Source organism: Meriones unguiculatus, chromosome 5, assembly GCF_030254825.1.
Source record: "Meriones unguiculatus strain TT.TT164.6M chromosome 5, Bangor_MerUng_6.1, whole genome shotgun sequence".
NCBI classification, from domain to species: Eukaryota; Metazoa; Chordata; class Mammalia; order Rodentia; family Muridae; genus Meriones; species Meriones unguiculatus.
This window is the reverse complement of record NC_083353.1, coordinates 113,371,430-113,381,267: the sequence shown is the minus strand read 5'-3', so window position 1 is coordinate 113,381,267 and position 9,838 is coordinate 113,371,430. Positions and strand designations below refer to the sequence as shown.

The window sequence follows — 9,838 nt, the reverse complement described above, 5'->3', positions numbered from 1 at the left end:
TCTGAATAAAGTTGGCTCGTTTATTGACTCCATTCCACCAAGTCCCACTATCTGTAGAGCAGGTAACAGGCTCTTACAGAAAAAGAGATAGAGATAGAAGATTAAAGGGAAATAATGTAACAGGAAAGGTTATATTGGAGTAAAGGCCAAGAGGACAGGATAGAGAAGGCAATAAAGGGAGAGATTATTAATAACAAAGACCTTTCAATAGAGTTGCATGGAAAGTTAGTTCTACAGAAGCTCAGATAGATAGATAGACAGACGGATAGATAGATAGATAGATAGATAGATAGATAGATAGATAGATAGATGAGGTTGGAAATGGGGTAACCTTATTGAAAATTTTTTTTAAATTTTTTATTTAACTTTTATTAATTACACTTTATTCCTTTTGTATCCCCCCATAAGCCCCTCCCTCCTCCCCTTCCGGTCCCACCCTCCCCCCCTTTCTGCATGCATGCCTCTCCCCAAGTCCACTGATAGGGGAGGTCCTCCTCTCCTTCTTTCTGATCTTTTTGTTGTTCTTCTTCTTCTCAATGCAGTTTATTCAGGAACCTTGAACAATCTTCTGACCCTGGGGAAAGCCAGCCCACAGCTTAAATAGCCTCTGGGTAACCAACCCCAGCGTGCCTTGTGGGCAATGCAGATAGGTCCACATACAGGGAAGCAAGCCAGATACTCAGCCTTAACCAAATATGGAGTTGTTTGTGACAGAGAGCACTCACCATTGGGAAGGTGGAAGGCGGAAACCAGCTCCATCTTTAAGGTGCGGCATTACGCAGCTCTCTACAGTTCCCCCTTTCTGTTTTAGACGCATCAGGCAAGAGTAGAGGTTTGATCTCTGATATTAGAAATAAATTGGGACTTTGTACCAATGTTCATTTAGGTGTCATCCACCCAAAGAGCATCAGACCTGTCCGATACCTTTTTCTCAGAGGCGGGACCTGGGGCATCAACCCGCATGCAATCAGACATGCTCTTCTCTGGGTCCAAAGCAGCTGACCCTGAGTGCAGTGCTTAGCCTCGCATCCTGAGCATAACATTTTAGCTTTTTATGGTAGCCAACCATGCTTGGGGAGACTGTCCTGCTTCAATGGCTGTAAAGGCCTGAATGATCATGGCTGCATTACGCTGTTGTGAGACTCTAATCTTGCATATACACCACAGACAAACCAAGGAGACCAACACCCGAAGGCCTGCTAACGCTCCCATGCCCACCCATTCTTTCAGATGATTCATGGCTGCAGCAATCCATGATGATAATCCTGTGAGTAGTCCTGGGTCCACTCTGGTAGAATTTACCGTAACAATGGCCACTCTCAGCTGCTCCATCATAGTATGGAATTCTCCAGTCCAATTACCTAAAATATAGCTAGACAATTGTTTAGACAGATTTGCAGCACAGGAAAAATTCTCATATTGTATGCTAGTGACACAAAGTCCAACATACTTCCGTTGACAACCAAGTTGAGCGATTTGCCATAGGGTATCAATTTGCTCCTGCACAGGTCAATCCTCTGATAGAACACCATCAAGTCTCCTTTTAGTTCAGCATTAATTCCTTTTTGTACATCTAAAGCATGAACTACATTGGCTAAAAGATTATTTAGGGTCTGAGCAGTCTGCATAGTATGACTCATGGCTAATGCCGCTGTGGTAGCTCCAACAGCCGCCAATGAGATGGCAGTAACAATGGCGGCTGATGGAATTTGTGGAAATCAGATTCCAATGTGCTTATTTCAAACATTCTCCATCACCCATATCTGACATTTCCCTCAGTAACAGGACCCACAGCACTCAATGCAGTAGCTGTGAGATACTTAACCATTCTTCCAGCACACAACCCAGAGGCTACTATTTCTTCATCCCTTCATTTTGGTACCAGAAGACTGTCAACCCATGGTGCTTATTTATGTGCTGAAAAGGTCTCTCCTTATTCCCATGTATTAAGGTAATTTTCTTACATATTACAAAAGAACTGGATTGGAGACTGGAGAACTAGATAAAATCTCTGTAAAATCTACTTATTTCTGTCATCAAGAACAATTTAAACAAAATAATTTAAAATCCTGGATTCCTAGTCTTCTCTGAAAATTGAAAATAATTACGACACTATATATTTCTCACAACAGATATCAGGATAAAATATTAGGACATATTAAATATTAGAGTTTTTAAATAATTTTTAGAAATAAGAAATAAAACAATAAAAGAAATATAAGAATTGAGGGCTTTTAATATGTGAGAAATGATCATTTATGATCTGGACATCAATTTTGATTATAAATATATAAATGAAGGCTGGAGAGGTGGCTCAGACATTAAGAATGCTTGCCGATGAAAAGTAAGGAAATCATGAAATTTGCAGGTAAATGGTGGGACCTGGAAAGGATCATCCTGAGTGAGTTGTCCCAGAAGCAAAAAGACACACACGGTATATACTCACTCATATAAACACACAACATAGGACAAACCCACTAAAACCTGTGCATCTAAAGAAACTAAGCAAAAGAGAGGACCCTAACTAAAACGCTCAATCACCATCCTGAAAGGCAAAGAGGATGGACATCAGAAGAAGAAAACAGGAAACAAACTAGGAACCTACCACAGAGAGCCTCTGAAAGTCTCTGCCCTGCAGACTATCAAAGCAGATGCTGAGCCTGATGGCCAACTGTCGGGCAGAGTGAATGGAATTTTATGTAAGAAGTGGGAAATAGTAAGAGCTGGAGAGGACAGGGTCCCCACAAGGAGAGCAACAGAACCAGAAAATTTGAACACCGGGAACTTCCCAGAGACTCATACTCCAACCAAGGACTATTCATGGAGATAACCTAGAACCCCTGCACAGATGTAGCCCATGGCAGTTCAGTGTCCAAGTGGGTTACATAGTAATGGGAAGAGGGACTGCCTCTGACATAATCTGATTGGCCTGCTCTTTGATCACCTCCCCCTGAGAGGGGAGCAGCCTTACCAGGCCACAGTAGCGGACAATGAAGCCATTTTTTATGAGAACTGATAGACTAAGATCAGAAAGGAGAGGAGAACCTCCCCTATCAGTGGACTTGGGGAGTGGCATGCATGCAGAAAGGGGAGGGAGGTTGGGATCGGGAGGAGAGGAGGGAGGGGCTTATGGGGGGGATACAAAATGAACGAAGTGTAATTAATAAAAAAAAAATTTAAAGAAATTAAAAAAAAAAGAGTGCTTGCTGTTCTTCCAGAACTCATGAGTGTTGCTGGTCCCAACACTCATATTGGCGAGGTCCTATCACCTGCAACCCTAGCTCCAGAGGAGTCAACACTGCTTCTGGGCTCAAAGGACACGCACATACACATGGCAGACACTCACAGACACAAACACGTATACACAAATAAAAATAAATTAAATCCTATTTTAAAGGTATAGGTGAGAGGCGGAAAGCATGATAAAATACATCTATGTATATGGACATTGGTTGGATGCTCAGGCTACTTATCATTCCACACTCTACAAACTCAACTCCCTCATCTCTACTAGAAGAATTAACAATGTCTGTCACACAGGACTCTTGTGATGAGTAAATGGGGAGTTAAAGTAACTCTATCACCAGAAGTTACACCAGGAGTGAGCTATTATAGTTTTATAACTGAAGCTGGAACACCCTCAATTCTCCTCATGTACAGGGCCCAGGACTCCTCCATGTGACTCTAGACTCACGTGGCAATCTCATTGTATGGTGTCCCATCAACCCATCGCCACTGTCGATGACCTGGATCCCCCAGCCCTATAAAATAGTTATCACCAGGGTCCAGGATCCTGGTGATGAAATTCTAGAAGGAAAGAAAGATTCAGCTTTCAGTCTGGATTGAAGGCTTCTTTTTCTGTTAAAGAATTTTCATAAGATCTTTTAAACATTATTTTAATGATACAAAATTTTATGGTTCCATAATATGCACTTATGCAAATACATAATAATCAAATCCTAGTTTATATCCCTAGGCCCTTAAATATTTTTCAAATTTTAAATAGAAGAGACACCCCCTCATCCCCTGGAGTACCCATTTTCTCTGGCTGATCAGGACACAGGCAAACTCATCACTCATATTTTCATGAAACTGGAAACAACCTCTGATCATCCATAATTAATTCTCATCTCAGACTCACTCCTCACCTTTCTTTACTAATACCACTCTTGAGAATTGTGCATGAGAGAATTTTGCACAATTCGTCATTCTCCATTCATAACTTCAGATATTTCATTTCTGGTGGTTGGTTGTGATTCTCTCAATCTTATCCTGTTTCTCTAAAACCTCCTCTGCTTTAGGGAGGAAGCATTAGACTACAGAAAGCCTTAGAGTGCTGGAATCACAAACTGCTCTTTCAAGCAAAAACATTCCATCCTACCCTCCACCTTGTGTGTTGCGTTCCCGGTGCCATGTTTCTTTGGCGGTTGTTTAGGTCTACTGAAGGGGAAGCAGGTGTAGAAGGCAGAGAGCAACCTTTCCTGTATATCTCGTGGAAAATTTTCTGCCACAGCACCCACACCCACATCAACACAACTCCCTCTTAGTAAAAAGAGGCAGACACTAGGCCGAGCCCAGGCCCCACTCTCTCCCAGGATGCACCTGTTCTTCCGGGCTGTGGATCACCAGCAGATGAGTGCCCATGCTGGAGCACTTCTCACTCTTTCTCCAAGATGTGCAGACAGTAGAAATGAAGTATCAGTTGGAACCAAATGGCGTCCAGTTCATTGGGTAGCAGCTCCAGACTTTGTCTTTGGGGGAAGAAGGAAATGGAAGTGCTAGGTAATAAAGTCATTCTAAAGGTTGCCTGAGTGCAGAGCCCACGTGGAAGCTGGGACCCTCGACGTCTCCAGATACAGCAAGAGCCTGTCACCCCTAATGTACCGAACAACTCAAGTCTATCTCCATTGATACTAACATCAGGACGTGTTTGTCCTTCTGGGGTGCTATCACGAAAAAACCAAACAAACAAAAAGACAGAAAGAAAAAGAAAGTGTAAAGGACATCCAGACTCGTAGAACATAATACAAAACAGTCTGGATATACAAAGAATAGAACATGTGATACCAATAGCCAGAAAATGTCATAATGTATATGTAGTATGTAAACAATCATGTCACTAATCATGGCAGCAATATTCTGACAGAGATGTTAAAATTAGCCCTGATAAAAATACTTCACAATAACCAGGCACCATGGCACACCTCTGAAATCACAACATTCTGGGAAGCAGAGACAGGCAGATCTCTGTGAGTTCAATGCCAGCCTGGTGTACTAAATGAGTCCAGGACATCAAAGGCTACACAGAGAAACCCTGTCTTAATTTTATTGTTTTCAGAACTGTAGGCAATTAATAACTGCTGAGAGAAGGAGAATGAATCTTGTTCAAGATGAGCTCATAACTGGTTGCCCAATACCAAGATAAAAGATGATTATAGGTCAAGGTGCCAGTTTGGGGGTTTGTGTGTGTTGGATGGGTGTTTTCTTCCTTTGGTTTCTGTTTCCTCTCTGGTCTTCTGGTCAGTGTCCTGTGATTGAGCGGAGGGTCTCCGCCTGAGTTGACAGCTGAACCTCTGATAGCAGGCATGGCCTCTTTTGGAGCATGGCGTGTCCATTAGAGCTGAGGGCTGGACAGAGTGGTGAAGAGAGGAGTGGTATTGAGGGTAGTGTCTGGGGTGCACTAAGAGAGTGGAGGAGGTTCAGGGCCTGTGGTCTATCTGAGGTTCCGGCAGACGATGTGTCCACTGGTCCAGCAGTGAGTCCTGAGTGTGTCTACTCTTCTTCAGGCTGGTGTGGCCTGCAGGTCAGCAGGGGAGAGTCTCTGGTGTTGGGGGCAGGCATGGTGGAGAATTGTGTCACTGAGAGTGTTCCATGGGCAAGCTGCCTATCTGTTTTTCTGGCGGGCATGGCCTACACTTGTGTAGTGGATATTCACCTAAGTTGGCAACATTTCTGATAGATTCTGAGGTGGCCTGTCCTGGGAGGTGGAGTCCACATGTACATTTACATCAGACCAGAATGTGTATGCCTCCATTTGTCTACACAAGTCTTGTTTGTGAAAAGGGTTCTGTTATTCTTATAATTCTCTAGCTTCTACTTCTTTCTGAACATCTCTGCACAGTTGCTGTTTCTCATCTCACTTTATATATTGTATATAAAGAAGAAATAAATAAATCCCTTAAGGAAATCAAGAAAAAGAGAAGCAGAAAACACACACACACCACACACACATAACACCACACACACAAACACCATACACATACACACACACACCACACACTATACATACACACACACCATGACACACATACACCACACACACAACACACATACACACAAGTACACACACTACACACCTGACACCATAATCCCTTCACTCCAGCAGCTGAGACTGAAATGATTTCTATGAAGTTCAGACAGTCTTCCATTGGGGTTGTCCATGGTCAGCTGGTAAGTCACTGTGAAGAAAGAAGGGAATGAGCATCCATACACCCTGGAGCTTCATGTCCTCTACGTGGGCCAGGACAGTGCACTTCCTCTCCACCTCCCCCACTTCTCCAGGCAAACCCACTGAAGCCCACACTAAAGTATTGCTCCCCTGTATTCACGTATATCACTCATTTCTATATCTCCTCATTTGTTGCCCCCCAACTATGACATCAGCTTTATTTTTCTGAGATAAACACCCCATCCTCTACATCAATTAATCACAAACCCCCGCATCAGCAAAGCTCAAGTTCTTCATGGTGACCTGTTAACTCACCAGTGTCCAGCTTCCTTTTATTTGAACAACTTCTAAGCAAGAATAATGGCTATGTTACCATATCCTAACCATTCCCGATTGCAGGTAGGAGTCCTTTAAACATCTGGAGACTTTTATGTTGTTTTGTAGATATGATCAAGGTACATTGTATGTAAGTATGCAAGTTTCAAAGAATAAATGAAAATGATTTTTAAGTTAGCATTTTGTTCATGAGTGTGCTTATTAAACAATGTTAACAAACATAGACTTTCTGCACTATTTTAAACTAATGTTTCAACCTTTCCAATTCCTCTTTAAGGACTTGAACTTCTGTTTCTTCCATATCCTTAACTACACTACCCCACCCTCTTAGGCCTGGCTGTGCCAATTAGAGCAGATCCTGCTTCAGTGAGAATGATGCCTCATTGCAAACAGACTGCAGACATGAGGCACTTGGTGTAAGTCACTCCCACTCCCTCCTGGACTCTGCAGTGAGAACTGTGATCTTCTTCACAGCAAACAGAGAAGCAGACTGTAGACTGCAAAGAACATCTTCAAAGCTTCTCACACAATAGGCTTCAGATATGGCTTTGTGGGCAGATGAAACAGGGCAGATGTATTTTATTTCCTCAATCCTCACTGTTTAATTTGGTTACTTTTCCCCTTGTATTGAAAAAACAATCCCATATGAATCAAAGCCTGTAAGCTGCCGACATTATGAAATGAACTGGAGTTGCACTCCCGATAGACAGATGCTGTGACCAAAGAATGTGATCGCTGGTGAACCAAATACAGGAAGGAACTGTCAAAGACAACGGTTATAAATAACATGTGGGTAAAAAAGCTAGGTGAAGGAACCACAGAAATCTCAGTGGTCAAAAAATAGAAAGAAAAAAAGGAAAAGAGGAGTCACAAAAAACATGGAATTGCATGTAAATTATGACTGGTTAATGGAATTCAAAACAAAACATCCCCAGCCAGGAGTGGTTGCATTTGCCCTTAATCCAGGCACTTGAGAGGCAGAAGCAGGCTGACCTCTGTGAGTCATGGCCAGCATGGTCCACAGAGAGAGTTCCAGAAGAGCCAGGACTAAACAGAGGAAGGCTGTCTCTGAAAGCCAAAACCAAACCACACCAAACAAAGCATCTCCTGGGAGTCTCTGCAGAACAGACAAGAAAGAGACACCAGTCAGTGAAGAACTGACCCACACAGCTTGTGATGAAACAGGCGCTGAGGAGGAGGATGGAAACTATAGCAACTGCCCAGAGTCTCAGGGTCCAGCAGACTCCCTTCCCTGTGAGAGAGCAAGCAGGTTTACTCACCACAAGACTGAAAAATAGAGCAATGACTAACCAAACAAAACACTCTGACTAATTATAAATTTAAAGACGGAAAAAGCTAGAACCCTAGAATAAAGGACCACCCGCTGTGAAGACTCTTTACAACACACACACAGACAACATACTAATACACACAGACACACCACACACACATAACATACTCATATACACAGTCACACCACACACACTCATACATATAAAACACACACACAACACTCACAAAAAACATCTAGAAAAAAAAATTCACCCTCAGTCACCTTCAATTTCCATATCCTTCTACATGCTTCGTAAGTATCACATTATTACACTGATTTTCTACCCTTCTACATCTCTTTTCTATATTTGGTTAATCATTTTTTTCAAGGATTTCTGAATCTGAGACATTACACTTACTTCCAATTTGTGTAGGTCTGCTGTCTTGCTCTGTTCTATCCCCTCAGCCTGCCCACTTGTCTGCGTCTTTACCCGAGTCAACGACTCATCACTTCACACACCTCAGCTGTCTTTTCTGGACTGAGACAGGGCTGTTCCTCTCACCTTGAGGCTGTCTTCCATGCACCATTACTTAAATCCGTGTTTAGAAGGTCACGGGCTTCTTCTTCTCCTCTTCCTCCTCCTTCTTCCTCTCTCTCTCTCTTCCTCTCTCTCTCTTTCTCTTTGTCTCTCTGTCTCTGTCTCTGTCTGTCTCTCTCTCTCTGATATGAATGAGTGACCTGGCTTCCTTCAAAGAGGCCAGAGCTCCAATTGGCTTCTACATTCTCTGAGCTAAATGCACCCACAGATGGCCAACACTGCACACATAGAATAATTCACAATAGTCATGTGACTAAAGGCAGTTAAACGTCCTCCAATGAAAGAGGAAATTGGGCTTTGCAGCCAGTCCTGAAGATACCTGATAAAACAGGATCAGATGAATGGGGAGGAGGTCCCCCCTATCAGTGGACTTGGAAAGGGGCACGGTGGAGATGAGGGAAGGAGGGAGGGACTGGGAGGGAATGAGGGATCGGGACACGGCTGGGATACAGAGTTAATAAAATGTAACTGATAAAAAAAATAAAAATAAAAAAAAAAGAAAGAGGAAATTGAGAAACACGCCTCAAGTTTCTGAAAACTCTGATAAGAATATTCCCATCATTTGCTCAGTTCCTAATATGGAAATTTCTTCCACCTCACAGGAATTTTTCTGTAAACCTAACTTAAATTAAGTATTCCTTACAAAATTTTCTGAGTTATTTAGTTTGTATAATGCTTCATTCATGTATTTAACTGCTTCTAGGAGGCTGCTTAAATGGCCAGAACTTAGATGCTATGAATTAATGTGGTAAATAATAAGAAGTTCAGGGAGATGGAAGAGTTCTTGATGGCCTTGCAAGCATGAGGACCTGAGACTGATGCTCAAAACCTACCTGCAAATGTCATGTGTGATGATCCATGCTTGCAGTCCCAGCGCTGAGATAGAAGAGCCAGGCGGATCCCTGGGAGCTTCTTGTCTATCCAGTCCATGTTAAGGAAGTTTTCCAGACCCATGAGTGGAAAATCCCTTCCTCAAAGGAAGTAGATGGTGTTACTGAGATTTTATCCCGGGGTTATCCTTGAATGGGGAAAAAAAGGAAATAAAAGGAAGACGTGATTCTTCCTAAGATGTTGAAATATTTCTTGTAGAAATAAGGCAGAGAACAGCCAGAGAAGCCTGGAATGATCCAGAGAAAACAAGGCCATGGCTGAGGGTTAGGGAGAGGACACAGGAACCAGGGAC

At 42.7% G+C, this 9,838-nt stretch overlaps 1 protein-coding gene across 2 annotated transcripts; it reads right to left on the bottom strand.

Moving 5' to 3' along the window:
* Positions 1-455: 455 nt before the first annotated feature.
* LOC110565034 (C-type lectin domain family 6 member A-like) lies at positions 456-8,862 on the bottom strand. Of its 2 annotated transcripts, XM_060384172.1 has the most exons (7): positions 8,620-8,862; positions 6,357-6,458; positions 4,603-4,751; positions 3,695-3,807; positions 1,219-1,372; positions 726-841; positions 456-574 (listed from the first exon to the last, which is right to left on the bottom strand). In XM_060384172.1, exons 3-7 carry the CDS (start codon positions 4,642-4,644, stop codon positions 544-546), a joined length of 456 nt encoding a protein of 151 aa, XP_060240155.1. In that variant the 5' UTR covers positions 4,645-4,751; positions 6,357-6,458; positions 8,620-8,862; the 3' UTR covers positions 456-543. The 2 variants fall into 2 exon arrangements, with proteins under 2 accessions (XP_060240155.1, XP_060240154.1); XM_060384171.1 differs by having other exon boundaries at positions 460-1,372.
* Between the last annotated feature and the right edge of the window lie 976 nt (positions 8,863-9,838).

What these genes read in the sequence shown, in the direction of transcription:
- LOC110565034 (XM_060384171.1), bottom strand. Translation starts at nt 4,644, where the DNA reads ATGGGCACTCATCTGCTGGTGATCCACAGCCCGGAAGAACAG. An exon ending in TCCACAGCCCGGAAGAACAG is followed by an intron (nt 3,808 to 4,602) that starts GTGCATCCTGGG and finishes CTTTCCTTCTAG; the next exon opens with AATTTCATCACCAGGATCCT. An exon ending in CCATACAATGAGATTGCCAC is followed by an intron (nt 1,373 to 3,694) that starts GTGAGTCTAGAG and finishes ACAATTGTCTAG; the next exon opens with CTATATTTTAGGTAATTGGA.